The 24,877-nt window shown below is 38.6% G+C and overlaps 1 protein-coding gene across 1 annotated transcript in view; it reads right to left on the reverse strand.

Moving 5' to 3' along the window:
* NBAS (NBAS subunit of NRZ tethering complex) overlaps positions 1-24,877 on the reverse strand; it is a 394,400-nt gene that overhangs the window by 161,809 nt on the left and 207,714 nt on the right. The window contains exons 33-34 of the mRNA XM_026454698.1: positions 23,253-23,410; positions 21,700-21,789 (exon numbers count right to left, since the gene is read on the reverse strand). Of these exons, the coding sequence (XP_026310483.1) occupies positions 21,700-21,789; positions 23,253-23,410 (248 nt within the window). The remainder of the gene's footprint in view (positions 1-21,699; positions 21,790-23,252; positions 23,411-24,877) is intronic.

Raw genomic sequence — 24,877 nt, forward strand, 5'->3', positions numbered from 1 at the left:
GTTCACTCAACTCCACTCAGACCCCCTTACAGATTGTCTTACTGTTGCTAGAAGTTGAGAAGCCAAAAACTGTATTTCCTCGATTCCCTTATAGCTGGTGTTCCACACATGAACTCATTTTCTCTCTCGGTTTATATATCTCATACTAGGCAATGGGGTGACAAAAATGAGTAAGACACAGGCTCTGCCCTCAAGGAGCTCAGAAAATAGGAAGGAAAGCAGAGATATAGAGAAATAATTACAGAATAATAACAACTTTTATACGAGAGGTATTAACACATAGAGAATACTATGAGAACATGAAGAGAGATCATTACATTCTCTGCCTGGAGGCGCGATCACAGAAGGCTTCGCAGAGAAGGTAATCTTTCAGAGGGAAAAAATTGACGGTTTCCAGAGAAGAACTGGTGAAAATGATTTCAGGAAGAAACTGCAACTTAAGAGGGTGCAACTTCTGAAACATGGCAAAATGGAGGAACTTTAAGTGACTCAGCAAAGACACAGAACACAGCATGGAAAAAGAAATAGCAGGAGGTGAGGATGAAAGAAGGTAGAGTTAAGCCCTGCAAGAGACCTATAAGCCCTGCAAGAGAACTATAAACCACACCCAAGAACCTCCATTGTCAACTAGAGGGAAGGGAAAGCCACTGCAATTCCTCCCAGGGAGCCTCTTCCAGGAGACACTGAGTGAGATGGCAAATGAGAGGCTTTTCTAATAAAACTGCTAGTGAAGGCCACACATGGTGGCTCATGCCTGTAATCCCAGTACTTTGGGAGGCCAACCAGGAAGATCGCTTCAGCCCAGGAGTTCAAGATTGCAGTGAGCTGTGATCCTACCACCGCACTCCAACCTGGACAACAGAATGAAACCCTGTCTCCAAAAACAAACAAAACAAAACAAACCTGCCAGGGATGATCATTCCATGTGAACAACTTGTTGATCCTGCCTATAATTAGAGCTCATGTCTTCTAAGCCCTCCCCCGGAGTCTGCTCACATGTGTTTTCTTAGAGGCCAAAGCTGCTGAAATCCAAGCAGCCCCACAGGCAAAGCCACAACAGGATGAAAGGAAGAAATGGGCCCGGTGCGGCGGATCACGCCTGTAATCCCAGCACTTTGGGAGGCTGAGGCTGGCAGATCACCTGAGGTCCGGAGTTCGAGACCAGCCTGACCAACACGGAGAAATCCCGTCTCTACTAAAATATAGAACTAGCTGGGCGTGGTGGCACATGCCTGTAATCCCAGCTAGTTGGGAGGCTGAGGCAGGAGAATCACTTGAACCTGGGAAGCGGAGGTTGCGGTGACCCGAGATCGTGCCATTGCACTCCAGCCTGGGCAGCAAGAGCGAAACTCCGTCTCAAAAAAAAAAAAAAAAGAAAGAAAGAAAGAAATGTCTGAGCCAGGCACAGCAGTGTGCACCCAGCTACTCAGGAAGCTGAGGAGGGAGGACCACTTGAGCCTGGAGTTCAAGGCCAGCCTGGGCAATGTAAAATTTTTTATATATATAAAGGTCTGGTCTTTAAAATAAAAAAAAATAATAATAATAATAAGGGAGTAACATAATTAGATTTGTATTTCAGTAATATTCTTCCAGGATCAAGAATCCAGTTAGGAGACTGGTGCCTCAATCCCAGTTTAAAATAATTAGGGACTGAATTGCAGTAGTGACACTGGGATCATAATGAAGTTATCATAAGGTATTTTCCAATTAAATGTATATATTATGTTTAAATGTTTTTATACTAATTCATATAAATGTAAAAAGGGCCTGAGGTAAGTCAGATAAGTAGAGAAATTCCATCCAATCAGCTAACAAAGAAAGTTCAAGATGGAACTTACTGGAGATCTGGGAGAAAAAAAAAAAAAATGGAAGGAAAGTCAATAACAGGAAAACTATAATTGTTTGTGAAGCATGGTCAGATATAGTGGAGGTAAAAAAAAATGAGCAGTGCAAGTTGTTGAGGAATACAGAGGACCAGGTTCATACAGAGAAGAAACAAAGACCTAGATACATTCTTTACCAGCAGGAAAGTCCAGCGTCTTGTTTATAATATTTAGGAATCATAATGGCTACCATTTATTAAACACCTACTATGTGTCCAGGACTGAGCTAAGTGTTTCATACAAGCATCCCTACATTTTACAATAACACTATGAAAGTGTTAAAAATTATAATGCTACTTGACAGAAAAGTAAACTGAGGACCAAATAAGTTAAATATGCTGCCTACCGACAACTGGCCTAGAGGTGTCTCCTCCTCTCTTCTCCTTAACCCAATCTGGCATCAAAGTGTACAGTTCACTTGTTCTTTACAGGATTTTGACACGCTGGCAATATTACATGCACATTTATATTTGTATTTATTTAAGCTCATTTGTTTTTCTGCATTATAAAACTAATACAAGTTCACTAAAGATGGTTTGCAAATTCAAAAAAAGTATGCAAAAGAAAAAGAATACTATTTATTCACAGTCCCATGATGCAAAGACAATTACGGCCAGCATGTGTTCTCCCTTCCTGTGTTTAATCCATGGTATCCTTTTTAAACAACTTTTCATTGATGTATAAGCCATATCAAATGATTGTATGGTTTAACAAAATTTAACAAGCTTATGTAACAAGCCCTTAGGCAGAGAAACGTAACACCACCAGAATCCTAGAAGCTCCTCTCGAGCTCACTTGCAGCCACTAACCCTGCTAAAACAAACACTACCCTGATTTGCAGCAGCATAAATTAATTTTGTCTATTTTTATACTTCATATGAATGAAATTACGTACTCTTTTGTTCTGATTTCTTTCACTCAACACACATTCATTCAGATTTTGAGAGTAAAGATTGTTCAACTCCACGCCTGTAATCCCCGTACTTAGGGAGGCCAAGCTGAGAGGATGAGTTGAGGCCAGGAGTTTGAGACCAGCCTGGATAACACAACGGGACCTCATCTCTATAAAAGGTAAAATAAAAAAAATTGTTCAACTCATTACTATGTCATATCATGTTGTAATAAACATGCCAGAACTTACTTATTTTTTCTTCTATTAATGAGCATTTGGGTAGTCCCCAGATTGAAGATAATACCAATAGTGCTGCCCTGACATGCTGATAATTCTATTTTGGTGAATATATGCTTTTCTGGTACATACTTAGCAGTGGAATTGCTAAGGCATAGAATATACATTTGTCCAGATTTAGTAAATAGTGCAAATATTTTCTGAAGTGGTTATTACACTAGCCAGCAATTATAAGAGTTCTGGTTGCTCCACATCCATACCAACAAATGGTATTTCATGTCTTTTTCATTTGAGCAACTCTGGTAATTATGTAATGGTATCTCTTTGTGGTTTTAATTTGCACCTCGCCAGAGACTAATGAAGTTGAATACCTTTCTGTATATGTTGGGCCATTTGAATACATTCTTTTGTCAAGTGTCTGTTGGAGTCTTTTGCCATTCTTCTAATGGTTATCCATCTGTTTTATTCACTTATAGAAGCTGTTTATATATTCTGGATACACATTCCTTATTAAATACATGAATTGTAAATATTTGCTATTACTCTGTATAATGTACATTACATTTTCATTCTCTTAATAGTGTCTTGTGATTAACAGATGTTAATCTGTTAATTGGACTAATCTTAAATTAGTCTAATTCATCAGTTTTTAATTATGATTAGTATTTTTTGTATCATATTTAAGAAATCTCCGGTCTGGCAACAAAGTAAGACTCCCATCTTTACAAAATAAAAAATTACCCAGGCATTGTGGCACGTGCCCCTAGTCCTAGCTATGTGGGAGGCTGAGGTAGTAGGATTGCTTGAGCCCTGGAGGTTAAGGCTGCAGTGAGCTGTGATCGCACCACTGCCTTCCCGCCTGGATGACAGGGATCCTCATTTCCAAAAAAAAAAAAAAAAAAACGGAAATGGAAATCTTTGCCTGTTCCAAGATCAAAAAGATGTTCTAAGTTTTCCTTGACATGCAATATTTTTGCTGTAAGTAAAATCTTAAGACAGTATCACACTTTTACCCATTCAAATATTATATGCATACCATATACTGATATTTATTTTTTTGTTTTTCTTTCCAACTAGACAGTGAGCTATTCAAGATCAGGGACACAATTTACTCATTGCTATAGCCTCACAGTATGAGAAAAATCTCTATTGCTTGGATGTATATATAGGTGTAAGAAGTCCGGTTTTACTGTGCTGTTTAAACGTTTGAAGATATATTTTCAAAGGTCTCATTTATGGTCAGGCGCAGTGGCTCATGCCTGTAATACCAACACTTTGGGAGGCAGAGGTAGGCAGATAACGAGGTCAGGAGTTCGAGACCAGCCTGCTCAACATGTGAAACCCCGTCTCTACTAAAAATACAAAATTAGCTGGGCATGGTGGCACACACCTCTAATCCCAGCTACTCGGGAGGCTGAGGCAGGAGACATGCTTGGACCCGGGAGGCAGAGGCTGCAGTGAGGTGAGGACACACCAATGCACTCCTGCCTGGGCGACAGAACAAGACTCCATTTGGGGAAAAAAAAAAAAGTCTCATATGTTGTATTCAGACTGGATAAATGTTATTCAAAAAAGATTTCATGTCACATTTTCAATTCCTGTTCATCTTTAGAATCTTCTAAATTGAGAGGATGTAGTGAATGATTTGAAAGTCATCAAATAATCCAAGTATAGAACTGAAAATATAAACATGATAAGAATTATGACACTTGAGCAGAATACAACTTCATTTAGAGGTAAATGAAACCAATTGAAAAATATCAATAAAAAATGCAGGCTAAGCCAGCACAGTGGCTCATACGTGTAATCCTACTAGTTTGGGAGACTGAGGCAGGAGGATCACTTCAGGCCAGGAGTTTGAGACTGGCCTGGGCAATATGGCAAGATCTCATCTCTACAAAAAATATTTAAAAATTCATTTAATTGTTTAAATGTTATATTTAATATTTTAAAAATTAAATAATTTTTTTGTGGTGGCATGTGCCTATAGTCTTAGCTACTCCAGAGGCTGATGAGGGAGGACTGCTTAAGCACAGGAGTTTGAAGCTGCAGTTAGCTATAATGGTGCAGTCCAGCCTGGGGGACTCAGGGGGAAAGTGTGGGAAGCAGGTGAGGGATAAAAGACCACAAATTGGGTTCAGTATACACTGCTCGGGAGATGGGTGCACCGAAATCTCACAAATCACCACTAAAGAACTTACTCATGTAACCAAATACCACCTGTTCCCCAAAAAACTATGGAAATAAAAAGTTAAAAACAAAAATAACAAAAGAAAAATGCAGGCCACAAAACAATTATTCTATTTCATAAAAAGGACCTAAACTGTGCTTCCTATCTACCTCAAGATAGGAATCTTAAAATGTATGAAAGTTAAAAGTTTGTTTCAGAAGATAAATGAAATTCACATGCTCAGAAACGTATGTGATAAAAGGATTTCTTCTAAGAGCTTCTCCTAATGAGAATCACAAAAAAGAAAGTAAAATGAAAGGCTCATTTGGACCACAGAAGCGGTATTTAATTTGGGGGCAGTCTACCAAGATCATAGTTTAACCAGCAACATTAATGAAGAAAATAGATTTCATTTAACTTCATATAATGGAGAAAGAAAAATGAGGTTAGGCAAAACTTACCCCTGAAATGATTACTACTGCCACTTTTTATATTCATAGTGGCACACTGCTAATTAATTTAGAGTGTATAACAGCAGAAATAGATTAAACCTCAAAACCAAGTCATCAGTTCCCAGCATAAAAGTTAACATGAAATCTCATTAATGTCAAGTGTGTTACACAGCTCAAAGCTTAGCTTATTAAGCACTAATAATATTTTTCAAATCCTATTAACAACAGACACCATCACCAAACAAGTTCACAAGAACACGGACAGTTCCATGTGTCGAGTGTGACTCACAGAAAAAATTATTGTTGGCCTATTATTACAACAAATAATCTATTTGGGAGTAGCTTTCTCCCGTATCTGGCAATAAGGGTTAATTTCTGAGAAATCTATTGGCCTACTGCAAACTGAACTGGTAGTACATATAAACTAGGCAAGGATTACAAATAGTTTAGGTTGAGCTCAACCACTACCACTCTCCTCCAACATAGCCTTAAATAACCCAAAGTACTTCCCTGCACCTAACACTTACTTATAGCAAATTTCATCTGAACTCAAAATACTAAGCATGCAATCCTTATTACCGGTGATACTACTTTTAGAAATACCTGTCAGAACAAGCAACAGAAAAACACTCTATGGAGTACATCACTCTAAAGTCTGACTCTGCTTCATCTCATCTGCCAATTAGCAGGCAAAGTTACAGCTTAGCTGCTCTCATGTTTAGGGGCCATGAACTCTTATACATGTCTGATGGAAGCTGAGCCCTTTACCCAGAAAACGGAACAAATGTGCGCGTGCACTCACATGAATACAAAGTCACAAACACACACACACACACACACACACACACACATCAAATTAGGCATACTGGCCAGGTGCAGGGGCTCACGCCTATAATCCCAGCACTTTGGGAGGCTGAAGCAAGAGGGTCGCTTGAGGCCAGGAGTTCGAGACCAGCCTGGGCAAAATATTGAGACCCCCGTATCTAAAATAAATAAAATAAAAATTAGCCAAGGATAGTGGCATGTGCCTGTAGTCCTAGCTACTTCGTGGGCTGAGGCAGAAGGATCACTTGAGCCCAGGAGTTCAAGGATGCAGTGAGTTGTAACTGCACTACACTGCACTCCAGCCTTGGTGACACAGCCAAACCCTGTGGTCTAAATTTTTTTAAAAATTAATATTAGGCATACTACTTCAGGGGTTTTAGAGGCCAAACTCTTCTTGGATCTCCTAGAATTCTTGGATCCAGATTATGAAACCTACATTCTGAAAAAAGAGAGGTATATAAAGCATATTTTTATTTTCTTTTTTCCATGCCCAATTTTTAAAATTACTTTTGATAAATGACTTTGGGTTCTAGATGAACCCACAAAGTAAGTTTACTGACCACATAATTTGTCATGCCTACTATGTTTAAGACCCGGTGCTAGGCAACAGAATTACCATGACAATTAAGATATGGCCCCTGTTCCTAAGAAACTCATGGAACAGTAGGGAACAACGGAAAATAAGGCAATTTGCCTTATTTCACCAATGAACTGAGAAATTATCAAATAGGATCCCATTCAAATATTCCTCCCCATTTAATAGCAGAACTTATCCCCATTCATCACATCCATATCTTACTTCCCTCATTTACTCATTCATTCTTCCACAAATGTTTATGACATCAACTTGTGACAGGCATTGTTGTAAATTCTGGAAATATAACACTGACCAAACATGCATAGTATCTGCTACAAAGAGCTCACAATCCAGTAAAAGACAAGCAAAAATAAATATAAAGCATGTCAGAAAAGCGTATCAGATAAGTTTTATACATATTTATGAGTTAGAAAGAAAATAAAGCCATGTGGAGGGGTGACAACACTGTAATAACACAGAGAAAGAGTACATTTGAGCAGACACCTGATGGAAGTGAGAGGATAAGTCATATGGATACAGATATTTGGGAAGAACGTTCCAGGTAAAATACAGCAAGTATAAGGCTCCAGAGGCAATAGCTTGCTGGGAATGCTTAAAGAATGGCAAAAAAAAAAAAAAGCCAGTATGACTAGAGTCAGCTGAGCAAAATGAATGTGTGTATTAGGGGCAGCAAAGAGGTGGAAGGAAAATAAAGTCCAACATTAAAGCCTAACAGTGGGGAAAAGAGACCCTGGGTGTCCTTGTAGATGATTGTAAAGCCTTAGTTTCTACTCTGAGTGAAAGGTTTTGAGAAATGTGTCATGATCTGATGTAATCTGAAAGATACTCTGGCTATATTGTTGACCACAGACTGTAGCAAGAGCAGAAGCAGGGAGACAAACAGGACACCACTTTGTGACTCTAGGGGAGATATGATGATAATTTAGACCTGAGTGGCAGCAGTGGTGATGGTAAAATGGAGCCAAATTCTGAGTCAACTGTGAAAGTGGGATCAGCAGGATGTCCCAAAAAGGAGGAGAAGAATCAAGGATGGCAGCAAAAGATTTATGATGTGAACACCTACAAAGAGTTCTATTTTGTGACATGGGAAAGACTACAGAAAGAAGGTCATTGTTTTGGGGGATGTGGTAGGTGGGGGGAGGAAGAGGGTTGAAATCAGTAGCTCCATTTTAACATATGGAGATTGGGTTGTCTAAAAGAAATTAACTGGGAGGGGGAAGGGATAGCATTAGAAGATATACCTAATGTAAATGACGAGTTGATGGGTGCAGCACACCAACATGGCACATGTATACATATGTAACAAACCTGCATGCTGTGCACATGTACCCTAGAACTTGAAGTATAATTAGAAAAAAACAAAAAAAAGAAATTAGCTATAGATGTTAGGTTGGCAGCTGTACATTTAAGTCCGGAACTCAGAAGAGAGGTCAGGGCTACAGCTATTAAGCAGGGAATCATCAGCACAAAATCAATTATTTCAAGTCAGGATCATGTATGAACGTACCGAAAGAATGAGTGTAGACAGTGATGATGTTTAAAGGCTATGACCTGGGGTATCTAACATTTAGCTGGGGAGATGAGGACAAACCAGTAAAGACAATGAGACACAGTGGCCAGTGAGGTCTGGGAAAAACAAGGTGAATGAGATGTCCCTGAAACAAATATGTCAAATGTTATTTATAGGTCAAATAAAACAAAGACTGAGATTTGACCCAAGAACTTGGCAACAAGAGGTCACTGGTGGTGACCCAGACACGAGCTGTTCTGGTAAAATGGTGAGGAAAGAAGGTCCCATGGAAAGTAGATGAAAGACAATGAGAGAAAACAAAAAGATGTTACCAATACTAAGTATAAACTAAAGAAATGTAGGAAACGTCTATCAGAGTGGTACAATTTAGACTCCACAGGGCTAAATAATATTATGGTATTTCCTTAAAAGTAAAAGGAAACTGGCCAGGCACAGTGGCTCACATATGTAATCCCAGCACTTTAGGAGGCCAAAGTGGGCAGATCAATTGAGGCCAAGAGTTCGAGACTAACCTGGCCAACATGGCAAAACCCTGTCTCTACTAAAAATATAAAAATTAACTGGGTGTGGTGGCACACACCTTTAATCGCAGCTACTAAGGGGGCTGACGCTTGAGAATTGCTTGAACCCAGGAGGCAGAGGTTGTAGTTAGCCAAGATAGTACCAACGTTCTCCAGCCTGGGCAACAGAGTGAGACACTGTCTCAAAAAAAGAAAAAAAATTAAATAAATAATGAATGAATACATAAAGTAAAAGAAAACTGTTAACAGCCACAGATTACACTGTAACTAAGATAGAAAACTTGAATGTATTATTTTTTAGAAAATGTCTTTTGCAAGTGAATTTAAATAGCAATTAATAACTCAATAACTAAACAGCAATAGATGAAAAATAAAAATGTATTGCTTATTACTAACATAGTTTAAAACATAAAAATACATTAGAAATGCATAGGCCTTATGAAGAAACAGCAGGATAGAAGAAAGAATACAATCTGAAATTCTAACAGTGGTGCTAAAAGAGGAAGCTACTAGTATAAACCTTTGTGAAGAATGGAAATCTATGATGTAGATATGTCAATCTAATCAAAATTATGATTCACACTCCTGAGTATCAAGCTATCAAATAAGTAAAGATAGTATCCCAGAAGTATGACAATGAGCAAAGTATTTCCTTCTTTGGTCAGACCTATATGCTGACTAAAATGCAGAAATGGATGTTCTGAATTGTGTTGGCACTGTGTTACCATCCAGATCACTGTAAACTGAATCTTCCACAGAGAACACTCATCAGGCAATATTGTCCAAAAAACAACTAAACAAAAACTAATGAGGACATACCATGCTTCCAGTGATGTGCTGGTATCAACAGTAAACAAAACAAAGTGAGCATTTACACAAAGTTATAAAAATAAAACACAAGAAAATAGGAAATTACCTATCCCAGGAGCCCATTTATAGCATTTTATTGCAGAGCAACACCAGCATGAGTATGCAAAGATGTGTACGTAAAATGCATAGTGCAGTTTAGTCTAAAATAGAGAAAAGTTGGACACAATCTAAATGTACAAAAGCAAAGGAAACAATAAATAAGTCACGGTACACGCATCCAGTGAATACCATGATGCCATTATGTAAATAGTCTACATGGAATCACAAGGGCAGATCCAATGACACATAACAGTATTACATGAAACAGTAACCTGCAAAATAATGTATGCAGTATGCATTCATTTTACTTTATAAAACAAACAAACCTCCAGGAGACAGAGGAGAAGCTATACAGAAAATCTGTTTGTACTTAGGAAAAGTATGGAAGGAAACATATGAAGTTAGAAATGTTTATCTCCGAGCAGTGGGATTTGTGGGGCTCAGGAAGATCAGAGAATAGAAAGATGAGAGGGAGGAAAAAGAGAGAACTTTGTCTTTTACATATATTAATGTGTTGTTCATTAAATTATTTTTATATTTTAAAAAAGCAGAAAGTACAAAGTTACACATATATCCATGTATCTATTTTATCATACATGTTTCACATCTAATTTCTTTTACTTTCAAGAAATATAGTGTGCTGGGTAATGTCAATATCCCTTATGCCCTATAAATGAATTATTAAAATTAAAGCTTGCATTATTTCTGTAACTAAAGAAAACATTATAAACTCCAGTCAACATGGGATGGTAAACTCCTGTTTCAGTACACTAACTGTGCTCTAAAATGAGCATAGAAAAAGGAGTCAAAGGACACCCCAGTTCAATAGAGTTCAACATTTTGAGGCTCAGAATTCAGATATCAGCAGTGGCTGTCAGGTGCTCCTTTCCAGAGAAGAACCGTGAATCAAAAGCATACCCTGCAAAGAAAAAACTTCAGCCAGATTTACTGTCCAGGCTACGTATTTATACAAGCTGTGGGCCTAAGGAGGAAGAGCACAAAAACAAGGCTGAAAGGAACTAGGACAATCCCTTCACTGGCTCCATGTGTGCATTCTCAGATTCTCAACCTTACAAAGGGGAAAAAACTTCATGTGAAACACTACCAATGGACATACTCTTGAGTGAAGTGCCACAGGACTGAGCAGAGAGAAACCACAACACTACAGAATCATTAGATAAGGAAGGTGGGACAGAATGTTTCATCGCTCAAAATTAGCTTGCAAACCAAAATTCCAGAGCACATGGGGAAAAATCAATAAAGTAATAATTACAACAAAAATCACTCCAAATAAAATTATTTCATTTAAAACTTCAAAATAATTCATTTGCATCTTTGTGTGTACTGAATGTGAAATTAAAATCTATTAAGAAAGAATAAGTATCATAAGACAAAGAAACATGATTCTATTGAGTTAATTTTTATGTGTGATATGAGGTAAAGTTCTAATTTCTCTTTTTGCAGATGGATATCCCTCAAGTCTACACTTATTTCATAAAAGGAGGACTTCTTCTTACTTAAAGTAAGTACTAAAAATTACAAAACTTTCAGAAAAAAAGCACAGGCGTAAATCTTCGCAATCTTGGGTTACGCACGGATTTCTTAGATATAACAACAAAAGTACAACCCATAAAAGAAAATATTAATAAACAAGACTTCAGGAACATTAAACATTTTTTTGTACCTTAAAAGCCAGCATTAAGAAAATAAAAAGTCAAATATATATTGAGAGAAAAAATACTTTCAAATCATAAATCTGAGAAAGAAAAAAAAAACAGTTGACTACAAGATGTTAAAAAAACAAAACAAAATAAAAAATCTCTTACAGCTCAATAACAAGACAAATAACCAAGTTAAAAAATGGGTAAAATAGGCCGGGCGTGGTGGCTCAAGCCTGTAATCCCAGCACTTTGGGAGGCCGAGACGGGCGGATCATGAGGTCAGGAGTTCGAGACCATCCTGGCTAACATGGTGAAACCCCGTCTCTACTAAAAAATACAAAAAGCTAGCCGGGCGAGGTGGCTGGCGCCTGTAGTCCCAGCTACTCGGGAGGCTGAGGCAGGAGAATGGCGTAAACCCGGGAGGCGGAGCTTGCAGTGAGCTGAGATCCGGCCACTGCACTCCAGCCTGGGCGACAGAGCGAGACTCCGTCTCAAAAAAAAAAAAAAAAAAGGTAAAATATTTGGATACCATTACATTGAGAAAGTATAAGAATAGCCAGCCAATAAGCACATGAAAAAAAAGAGCTCATCATCATTAGTTACTTGGGATATAAATATCAAACAAATATCATAATGAAATAGTACATATATAGGAATGGCTTTAATAAAACAATTCAATCAAAAACCAGTTAAAAAAAAGACCGCTAGCTGAAATAATAAGAAAAAGAGAGAAGAATCAAATAGACAAAATAAAAAAATGATAAAGGGGATATGACCACTAACCCCACAGAAATAGAAACTACCATCAGAGAATACTATAAACAGCTCTACACAAATAAACAAGAAAATCTAGAAGAAATGGATAAATTCCTGGAGACATATATACACACTCCCAAAACTAAACTAGGAAGAATTTGAATCCCTGAATAGACCAATAATGAGTTCTGAAATTGAAGCAGTAATTAATAGCCTACCAACCAAAAAAAGCCCAGGACCAGACGGATTCACAGCCGAATTCTACCAGAGGTACAAAGAAGAGCTGGGATCATTATGTCTGAAACTAATCCAAACAATTGAAAAGGAGGGACTCCTCCCTAACTCATTTTATGAAGACAGCAGCATCCTGATAACAAAACTGTGCAGAGATGTTGCGGGAAGTCAGGGACCCTGAACAGAGGGACCGGCTGAAGCCACAGCAGAAGACCATAAATTGTGAAGATTTCATGTACATTTATTAGATCCCCAAATTAATACTTTTATAATGTCTTACGTCTGCCTTTACTTCAGTCTCTGAACACAAATTGTGACGATTTCATGGACACTTATCACTTCCCCAGTCAATACCCTTGCGATTTCCTATGCCTGTCTTTAATCTCTTAATCCCGTTGTCTTCTTCGTAAACTGAGGAGGATATGTGTCACCTCAGGACCCTGTGATGATTGTGTTAACTGCACAAATTGTTCATAGAGCATGTGTGTTTAAACAGTATGAAATCTGGGCACCTTTAAAAAGGAACAGGATAACAGCAATCTTCAGGGAACAAGGGAGATAACACTGGGAGCCTAACTGCACCGGTGAGCCAGGTGGAACACAGCCATTTCTCTTCTTTCAAATGCAAATAGGAGAAATATTGTTGAATTCTTTTTCTCAGCAAGGAACATCCTTGAGAAAGAGAATGAGCCCTGAGGGTAGGTCTATGAACGGCCCCCTGAGGGTGGCCGCCTTTTATGGTGGAAGCTAAGCCAAAGGGATGAAATAAGCCCTGGTCTCCTGTAGCACTCCCAGGCTTATTAGGAAGAGGAAATTCCCGCCCAATAAATTTTGGTCAGACAGGTTGTCTGCTCTCAACCCTGTCTCTGGATAAGATGTTATCAATGACAATGCGTGCCCGAAACTTCATCAGCAATTTTAATTTCACCCCATCCTGTGGTCCTGTGATCTTGCCCTGCCTCCACTTACTTTGTGATATTTTATTACCTTGTGAAGTATGTGATCTCTGTGACTCACACTCTATTCGAGCACTCCCTCCCCTTTTGAAAATCGCTAATAAAAACTTGCTGGTTTTATATCTCAGAGAACATCACGGATCCTGCTGACATGTGATGTCTCCCTCGGACACCTAGCTTTAAATTTCTCTCTCTTGTACTCTTTCCCTTTATTTCTTAAACCACTTGAGACATCTAGGAAATAGAAAAGAACCCACCTTAACTATCAGGAGCGGGTTCTCAAAAAAAGAAAACTTCAGGCCAATATCGCTGATGAACACTGATGCGAAAATCCTCAAGGAAACACTGGCAAACCAAATCCAGCAGCACATCAAAAAACTTATCCACCATAATCAAGTCGGCTTCATCCCTGGGATGCCAGGCTGGTTCAAAATACATAATCAATAAATGTAATCTATCACATAAACAGAACCAATGACAAAAACCACATGATTATCTCAATAGATGCAGAAAGGCCTTAGATAAAATTCAACAGCCCTTCATGTTAAAAATTTTCAATAAATTAGGTATTAATGGAACATATCTCAAAATAATAAGAGCTATTTATGACAAACCCAAAGCCAATATCACGTTAAATGGGCAAAAACTGGAAGCATTCCCTTTGAAAACTGGTACAAGACAAGGATGCCCTCTCTCACCGCTCCTATTCAACATAGTATTGGAAGTTCAGGCCAGGGCAATCAGGCAAGAGAAAGAAATAAAGGGTATTCAAATAGTAAGAGAAGAAGTCATATTGTCTCTATTTGCAGATGACGTGATTTTATATTTAGAAAACCCCATTATCTCATCCCCAAAACTCCTTAAGCTGATAAGCAACTTCAGCAAAGTCTCAGGATACAAAATCAATGTGCAAAAATCACAAGCATTCCTTTATACCTACAATAGATAGCCAAATCATGAATAAACTCCCATTCATAATTGCTACAAAGAGAATAAAATGTCTAGGATACAGGTGACAAGGGACCTGAAGGACCTCTTCAAGGAGAACTACAAATCACTGCTCAAGGAAATAAGAGAGGACACAAACAAATGGAAAAACATTCCATGCTCATGGATAGGAAGAATCAATATATCATGAAAATGGCCATAGTGCCCAAAGTAATTCATAGATTTAATGCTATTCCCATCAAACTACCACTGACATTCTTCACAGAATTAGAAAAAACTACTTTAAATTTCATAGGGAATCAAAGGAGATCCCGTCTAGCCAACACAATCCTAAGCAAAAAGAATCAAGCTGGAGGCATCATGCTACCTGAATTCAAACTATACTATAAGACTACAGTGACCAAAACAGCATGGTACTGGTACCAAAACAGACATATAGACCAAAGGAACATAACAGAGACCTCAGAAATAGCACCACACATCTACAACCATCTGATCTTTGACAAACCTGACAGAAACAAGCAATGGGGAAAGGATCTCCTATTCAATAAATGGTGGTGGGAGAACTGGCTAGCCATGTGAGGAAAACTGAAATCGGACCCCTTCCTTACACTTTATACAAAAATTAACTCAAGATGGATTAAAGACTTAAATGTAAAACCCCAAACCATAAAAACCCTAGAAGAAAACCTAGGCAATACTGTTTGGATGAACCGAGGCAAGATGGTGCACTTCCGGGTTCTTCATCCCCACCCCCAACTCTTCCCGCGCACGCGAAAATGCAGCCGGCGCCCAGGGAGGGTGCAGACCAACTGGGCATGCGCCAGGTGACGTCAATCTGAAGAGACCAAGATTTACCTGGTCGCACCTGCGGAAAGCCCCTGACACGCCCATGCCCCACCTATTGCCCTCCCACTCCTAGAAAAGCTGCTCTCCGCCATTGAGCCACGCGGCCTTCTCACAGCCCGGCGGCCTTCTTGCAGCCCCACTCCTGTCGGGATGTCGGGACTGTGGGAAGTCCGTCGGAGAGCCCCACGGGGGGACTCTGCCGGCCTCCTTCGCCGGAGGCCGACAGACTTCTCCCGCACACCTTAGGTTACCAAAATAAACGTGCAGTTTTGCGCCTGACCTTTGCCTACTTGCTGGTTCTTTTGTGCTCGCTCTGGTGGTCTTAGAAAAACAAGACAAATACCATTCAGGACAATGGCATGGGCAAAGACTTCATGACAAAAACATCAAAGCAATTACAACAAAAACCACAATTGTCAAATGGGGTCTAATTAAACTAAAGAGCTTCTGCACAACAAAAGAAACTAGCATTAGAGTGAACAGGCAACCTACAGAATGGGAGAAAATTTTTGTGATCTACCCATCTGACAAAGATCTAATATCCAGAATTTATAAGGAACTTAAACAAATTTACAAGTAAAAAAAAAACAACCCCATCAAAAAGTGGGCAAAGGGTATGAACTGACACTTATCAAAAGAAGACATTTACACCGCCAAGAAACATATGAAAAAAAGCTCAACATCACCGGTCATTAGAGAAATGCAAATCAAAACCACAATGAGATACCATTTCACACCCGTTAGAATGGTGAAAATTAAAAAAAGTCAAGAAACAATAGATGCTGGCAAGGCTGTGTAGGAATGCTTTTACACTGTTGTTGGGAACGTAAATTAGTTCGACGATTGTGGAAGACAGTATGGCAATTTCTCGAGGATCTAGAACCAGAAATGCCATTTGACCCAGTAATCCCATTACTCAGTATATACTCAAAGGAATGTAAATCATTCTACTATAAGGACACATGCATACATATGCTTATTGCAGCACTATTTACAAAAGCAAAGTCATGGAAAACCAACCCAAATGTTGATCAATTATAGACTGGATTATAAAGAAAATGTGGTACATATACACCATGGAATATTACACAGCCATAGAAAGGTATGCGATCATGACCTTTGCAGGGACATGGATGAAGCTGGAAGCCATCATCCTCAGCAAACTAACACAGGAACAGAAAACAAAACCCCACACATTCTCATTCATAAGTGAGAGTTGAACAATGAGAACACATGGACCCAGGGAGGGGAACAACACACACCAGGGCCTGTTGAGGGGTTGCGGGAGAGGGAAGGAAACTTAGATGACAGGTCAATAGGTGCAGCAACTCACCATGTTACCTATGTAACAAACCTGCACATTCTGCACATATATCCCGGAACTTAAAGTAAAATAAATTAAAAAAAAAAAAAAGTCAGTTAATAACACACATTAGCAAGGATGTAGAGAAACTGGAACCTTAACATACTCTTTGTGGAAATGTAAAAAATGTGCAGACACTTTGGAAAACAAAAAGTTTGGCAGTTTCTTCAGATGTTAAACATAATATAACAAACAATGCAGAAATTCTGCATCTAGAGAAATCAAAACATATTTCCATACAAAGGCTTTTACATCAATGTTCAGAGCAGCATTATTCAAAATAGCTAAGAAATGGAAACAACCCAAATGTCCATCAACTGGTGAATGGAAAAGTAAATGCTGGCCAATATATCGTAATATAACTGACATTCTGCTCACTTTTATTTAAATATTTCTAAACAGTAATTTTATAAATTCAAACTAGCTCTATACTTAGTCCATACTCAAGTTTTAAACATTAATTAGTCCAGTCATATAAATCTGTAGCCACTTAAAATGCTCATAACAAACTTTCCCACAGTGCAAATTATTTTTTAATGGGAACCTTGTACACGATCCATTTCTAACTCTAATTAGATTTATCTAGGGAAAACGCCATTTGGTTAACTGATATACCTAATACTAGCTAAACAAAATGTTAATATACTCTAAGGGGTAGAATACTGTTCCATCTAAAAAGCATAATGACCAACATTAATAAGAACTGGAAATCTGTAATTTTGGTAGTTACTCACAAATTATGCATTTTGTTCTATTTATAGACAAACATCCTGTTCACAGGGACAACAGCAATATCTTCAAACTTGTAGGCTCCATTTGTACTAACATAAATGCTACTGCATAACAATTACATCTTTATTTTGCTTGGATATATAAATAAAAATCATTATTTTCACAAGTGAAGTAATGAAAGTCTTAAGTATTAAAGCAGATTACACATAAAGTCATCTCTCATTTATGAGCGATAATTTAATGTGGTTATTACCTCTACCATTAATGTGTAACACACGGCATCTTAGAGCTAAGCACTATATTTTAACCTAATAATAGTAGCTATAACATTCTGAAACGTGCCTCATAAATCAAAGCCGTAATGCGTGTATTGAGGGTTTGGACTAGCACTTCATGAGATCTAGATCTATTACAATTTGCTGAAAGGGGACAAAGGCAGATGGGAAAGCTTTTAAGGAGATTTAAAAAAAAAAGAAGAAGAAGAAGAAGAAAAGCAAAAGACAATCATTTTGGAAGAACTCCTTTTCCTTGCTAAGTGGAACTTGTAGAGGACTACCAGTGGTCTCCTTCATTTACCGATGGGATTTAATAGAGTAACACGTGCCCACTTGCAGTAACACAGCATGGCCCACTCCAAAGAAGCCACCAAGAGGTCAGGCTGACACTTTGTAATTCACTGTAGAAGCAGAAAATAGAAGTCCCCAAAGTCACAAAAGGCTTTTCACAGATTTTGGAAAGAACAAGCAGGTTCCAAATAATTCATAAAGCTGAGCTTAGCAAACACATTGCAATTCCATGCTGAACAGAAAAATGATACACTCCTCACACTGGCCAAAACATCACAGCACCTCAGTAGTCACCACATGATGACTGAAAATCCACTTCCTAATTCACTTTAGGAAATTAAAAAAAAAAAAAAATCCACTTCCTAATTGATTTTTACCACTGACTGATCATTATGCAGTTGGTGTCTCCAACTGAGCTTTATGAAGCGTGACCTAGGCATTCACTAATTGAGAAGCACAGTAAGAGCACAGATAGATGGCACACCTCCAGTGACCGGACAACACCAAGTCACACCGCAAAGTGCTAACGCAGAACAGTGAGAGAACGCTAAGGGAATATAGAGAAGGGGGCAATTTGAGGACTCAAGGAAAACTTCACAAAGAACATACTTCAGATGGAAGGGGTAAGAGCACAAGACAAGCACAAGAGCACAAGATCAGAAGTGAACTCCAGACAGAGAGGAAACTCTACAAAATAACACTAAATGGTGGTATGTTCTCTACCACTGGAACATAACAGATGTTTGAAAGGCATGAAAAGGGATGATGCTGGAGGCAAGCAGAGTAGGAGATGTGACTGGACAAGCTGTGGAGGGATGAGAGGTTCAAAAGGAACAAAACTTCGGATAAAGATCTCATGAAAAGTAGGTCTTCAATTGGACCTTGAAAGATAACTCCTCCTAATACATGGAACATTTGGTGACCACTGGCTAGTATAAGAACCGTTCTGAATCCCACAGGGAGAACAGTATAGAAGTTTAATGTGTTTTCACATCCAATGAGGAAAAACAATAGTTGCTAATCAGTACAACTGCAAGTCAAAACATGCCAAAGGACAAAGTGTATCCACGTCACTCTAGGACTCTAGAAAATGCTACGGCTGCCATCTGAAGGGAGGGAGGGCAACAACAAAAGAAGTCCACTGCCTGCAGTGCTGGCGGCTGAATGCCGTCCTCCACTGAATGTTGCACCTTCTAGAGCTCTGATGTCCAATCTGGTAGCCAGTAGCCTCATGTGGCTATTTACATTTAAATTAATTAAAACTAAGTACAATTTAAGGCTGGATGCAGTGATTCATCACACCTGTATTCCCGGCACTTTGGGAGGCCGAAGCTGGTTGATCACTTGAGGCCAGGAGTTCAAGACCGGCCCGGCCAACATAGTGAAACCTCATCTCAAAAATAAATTAATTAATTAAATAAATTTAAAATTTGATCCCTTAAAAGTGATATTTCAAGTGCCTAATAGCTCTGTGTGACTAGTGGCTACAATGATGAACAGTGCTGGTATGACATATTTCCTTCACTGAAGAAAGTTCTATTGGCAGTGCTGTCCTAGAGTCACTGCTGCAAGAGGAAGAGGCAAAAATTCCATAGGAGCAAAAATTAACATTACAACCCTCTTTGAGATAATCAGATTACTTAGTATTGAACTGGGAATACACATGCATATTAGATCCATGCTCATTAATTTAAATTTTAATCTTAAAAACAGAGTTGTGAAAATGGGGTAGTTGTATATATTCTACTCTGGGCAAAAGCTAAGTATCTTTGCCCTAATTCCATCAATAGACTCCACAACTGAACCTTTGTACCAGAGTTCTAAAAGTAACTTAGAGTACACAAATACCAATGACTTTGTCAAGATGGATACAGCCAAAAAAAAAAAAAAAAAAAAAAAAAAAAAACAACTGATTTCCAAAAAAGGGAAACGCCAAAAAAAAAAAAAAAAAAAAAAAAAAGTTAGTGCAGCTCACTTACCACAATGGGTGTCTCCCAAAACAGTTACAAGAAAAATAAAGGACATTTTACGCTGTGAAAGTGAAGCTTACCATTTGATGGAATCTCATGAAAAACCAATCTATACAGAGAATCATCACATCTTAATTTATCTAGCTGGGATGTCAGAAACTGGGCCACTGCCTTTGATCTAAAAAATGCTAATTCTATGTTTCTAGAAAGAGTCATGAAAAGTTAAATTCCCTCGGGCAAACAGTGACCAAAAGAAGACAGGTGTCAGGGGGCATACTCTTCCTCCTTCCTCTCCCAGGATGGAAGATTCTGAAACACATATAGACTTAATTGGTGCAGACAATTTTATTCGTAAGAATCTCAACGAGGAAAAGGAAAACAACAAAAATCCAACACAAAATAAGCAAGTGAATGAACAAGTACCTCAAAAAGAGGATCTCTCCTGCACTATCTCCATCTCATTAGTAATCAGAAAAATATAAATCAATTAATTAGATATCATTAAACACTTAGGAGTATACGCAAAATTTAGGAAACCAACAATAGCAATGTCCTGGATTGGAGTAACCAGCAATCCTGTACATTACTGTTCAAAGTCTAATCAGTAGCACAAAAGAAAAGCATTTGGCATTATCTATTTAGGTTGAATTATATACATAGCTCACAACACATATTTCCAGTGCTAGATACATGCCTGAGAGAACTGTTTGCCCATGTACACTAGAGACACGTACAAACGATGACAGTCACATTATTTTTAGTCACCAAAATTGAAAACTAATGTCAATGTTCATATGAATAAACTGTAATATGCACACCGAAATTAATTTCTACATGGCAATAAAAATGAATAAACTACAGCTACATGCAACAGCATGAATGGATCTCACAAATATAACATTAAGTATAACTATTTCTATAAAATACAAAAACAGGTAAAACTAAACTATCACATTGAGGGTATGTATGGTACATATCAAAATTATTTAAAACAAAAACAAAAATCACAAAGATCTGGTTATCAGGATTAGTCAAGAAAGTGGTGATCTCTGGAAAGGGAGAGAAAAGTTAGGAATGAAATACAGAAGGCCGGGCATGGTGGCTCACACCTGTAATCCACGCACTTTGGAAGGCTGACAAGGGCGGATCACTTAAGGTCAGGAGTTTGAGACCAACTTGGCCAACATGGTGAGACTCCATCTCAACTAAAAATTAAAAAAATTAGCCGGGTGTGTTGTGTAATCCCAGCTACTCAGGAGGCTGAGGCAGAAGAATCCCTTGAACCCAGGAGGTAGAGGCTGCAGTGAACAGAGATCACGCCACTGCACTCCAGCCTGGCAAAAGAGTGAGACTCCGTCGGAAAAAAAGAAGTTTAATAAGGGGAGGGTCTGGGGGATTTGGAAGGAGGTTAGGTACTGCTTCTTTACCTGTAGTTTCATGGGTGTTTTCTTTATGATAGTTTATTGAGCTGAACATTTTCTGGTTTACTTTTTTATATGAATGTTATATTTCACACACGCACACAAAAGCGAGAAAAGTGGTCTGCACACACATACACAAAACGCCTCTCATCCACAAGGTTAGGTAATCCCATTTTATTCCACTCTCAGCCACCTTTCAAACTCCTCTTCCTCATTTTAACTTACCTCTTGTACTGCTTTACTAGTTAATGGTGAAGCACTGATATTTTCCCCTCCTTCATGATGGATCTGGAAATTCACTCTTTGATAAAGAATCTAAAACAAGAACAGGCTATGCTGTAAAGGAGTTACATTTTTAAATTTGCTTCTCATCACAATGTAGGCTTGAAATTTAAAAAGTACTTTTAAAAAGAAAATTACCTTTCCATAATGATTAGCTTTGGTAACAGGCTTACTTCAGGACTTCACAGTTTCAAAAGGATGCAATGGTTTCAGAAGTGGGGATCAAGTGTGAAAAAAACTGACATACAATGTAATGAATTGTTACAAGCGGTGTCTATGTTCGGGCCTGGAACAACCTCAATTCTTGCCTCCTCAGAAGAATAAATTTGACTGAGGAGCATATGGCAGAAAAAGAGACCAAGGCGAGTTTTAGAGCAAGAGTGGAAGTTTATTAAAAAGCTTTACAGCAGGAATGAAAGGAAGGAAGATACACCTGGAAGAGGCCCAAGTGAGGGATTTGAAGGACAAGTGAGGGGTTTGACCTTTGGCTTAGAGCTTCACATCCTGGCATACTTCCAGGTTCTTGTGTCCCTTCTCTCCTGACTCTTCCCTTGGGGTGGGTTGTGCACACGTGCAATGGCCTGCTGGTGATGGGAGAGGAGCATGCACAGTGTGTTTACAGGAGTTGTATGCAAGCTCAGCGGCAGGGTTCTTCCCTTTTCCAGGGGAATGCCCTCACAGGTCATATGCCGGTGAAACTCCACCATTTTGCCGCTTAGTGAACACGCTTGAGCTCACTGGCCATCTCCTGAGATCTTATCAGGAAGCGCTGGTCACCAGTTTCAGGGGTTTTTTTCTATCTATTGGGAAACTGTCTTTCCCTGGTGCTGGCTGCAAGCAATTATTATTTTAGAGAGGCAGTGTGACAACTGCCTGACCCCTCTGATGGTCGCCTGACTTTCCTGGTGGGGTGGGGGGCCCTCTCCTGTCTTGCTCATGTCTGCCTGACTAGCTACCAACTGTAAGAGAATGACTATGGGATGAAAATGTGAATTCTAGACTCTCCTCATACATTTAACAGTGTTTCTCCACAGGGGCACTATCCTCTCCTATGCAGACTTATCCTGTGAATTTTAGGAAATTTAGCATCCCCCCAACCAAAGCCCAATTCCCAATTTCCAAAGGATTCCTAAGGGAATGGTTGCTCCACTGACTTTAACCCATATGATTTCAGATATATTTTACATGACCATTTAGCATATGTTTAATTCACAACACTAACTTTCCCCATTATTTTCAATAATTTGTTTCCTAATATTACCTTCTATCTTTCTCAAGGCTGTCTTGTATCCTTTCTTCCTTGCTGTTACAAAGCCAGCAACATTATGTTATATCCTAATATTTTCATGTTCCTTTTCCATAAGTGACGATCTAGTTTTCTTCCATAAATTAAAATTCTCATACTACTTTTTTTTAATGACCACATATCTCAGATACACACACCCAACAACATGCACTTCATACAGGTTAGGATTTCCTTTGTTGAGAGCACTTACTTCTGTCTGCAGAGAGCTGCTAGCTGCCAAAAGAAGTTCAATGCTGCTAGGAGGGCAATGTGTCAAAGCAAAAGCCATGAGCTCTTGACGAGTGCCCAAGTCTTGGTAACCTTCTGATTGTCCTAACTGGCTACAAACATCCCAGCTTTTAGGATAACCTGCAAAATTGGCAAGGAAAAAAAAAATGATTCCCAAAAGAAGAGGAATATTCAATCTAAGATGACAAATGCAACGGCTTCCTGCTCAGGTCTTGTTGTACCAAAGCAAAATCATAGTCATTAGTGACACATTATTTTATAAGCAGAAACAGATAAAAATCTAAGCTAGGAAAGATTAGGGTGGTGTATTATCCAGAAAGTTCAATGCTACTCCAGACAAGTGTTTCTGAAAAACTCTGTTAAATTTTAGATTAACTGACAATAAATGCAAATAATCTACTGAGATTTGATGTTCTGTAAAAAGGCAGTCATCTGAATTCAGAAGACCTGAGAGCCTGGCCCAACCCTGCTACTTAGCACTGGTGTGAGAGCTTTAAGAAAGAGCCAAAAGTATCACAATTCTTTTCCTACTACAAAAGGACAAGAATAACACCTTCCTCTTGGGTTGTTGAAGGAATTAAGTAACATTTGTATGTAAAAGCACATGTAAACTGCAAAGTGCTAGAAAAAAGAGACATTATGATAGATCCCCATACAGAATCACTCACTTTATAGATCAGACAGACATCTAAGGACAGTGACTGAATCGCCCTCCAACTCTCAGCAGGGATCTTTTTCCTATACATTATACTCTGAATTCTTAAAATACATTTTTATTCTTATTTGAAGGAATTCCAGCCTTAGGCCTATTTGTCTAAGTACAAAACTTGTAGTACAGAATAATTTTTTCTAAATATGTAAAGTAAAAATTAATTCAGATATTACCCTTATCATAATAAAATAATAATAAAGCTCTCCATATGAACAATTTAGATCAGTACATTTTCACAGAGAGCCACAGTTATTCTAAATTTAATGTTGCAAAATCACTTGGTCAATATTGCGGAACACAGCTCATTTATGAAAACAATTTGCTAATGCTGAAGTTGTAAAATATTGAATATTTTTCGAGAGTTTTAAATGTTTTCATAGATGTAAAGCCAAAGATCCTTTCTGTGACCAAACTTAAATCAGACAACCTTGAGCTCTCTTCTCAACTAGGCCTTAACCTTGGCCCCCAGCCTTGCTAGCCTGCATACTCCAGTTTTAGCAAAAATCCTACTAAGTCAGTTTAGCCAGAATCCTCAAATTCTCAAGGGCTGATCAAATTACTCATCCCTCAGCAGTGATATCTGATCATCCTGGTTGGCCTTCAGCAAGGTCTTATTAAATCATTTTAGCAAGGATCCCCCTGCCCTTGATGTCTCCTCTTATCCACTAACCCTTCAGTTAGCCTGTTGGCTACAAATGTCCAGCTGTCCTTGTTGTATTCAGAGTTTAGTCCAATCTCTCTCCCCTACTGCAGTGGTCTTCATACTCATCACAATAGTCCTTGCTGTTATAACAAGTGTCAGAATAAGGTTTGCTTCAACAGTACACATGCAAAAGTTACACAAATCATTAGTACAGAACTCCATGAGTCACCAT

The sequence above is a fragment of the Piliocolobus tephrosceles genome, chromosome 15, assembly GCF_002776525.5.
Source record: "Piliocolobus tephrosceles isolate RC106 chromosome 15, ASM277652v3, whole genome shotgun sequence".
Lineage (NCBI taxonomy): Eukaryota > Metazoa > Chordata > Mammalia > Primates > Cercopithecidae > Piliocolobus > Piliocolobus tephrosceles.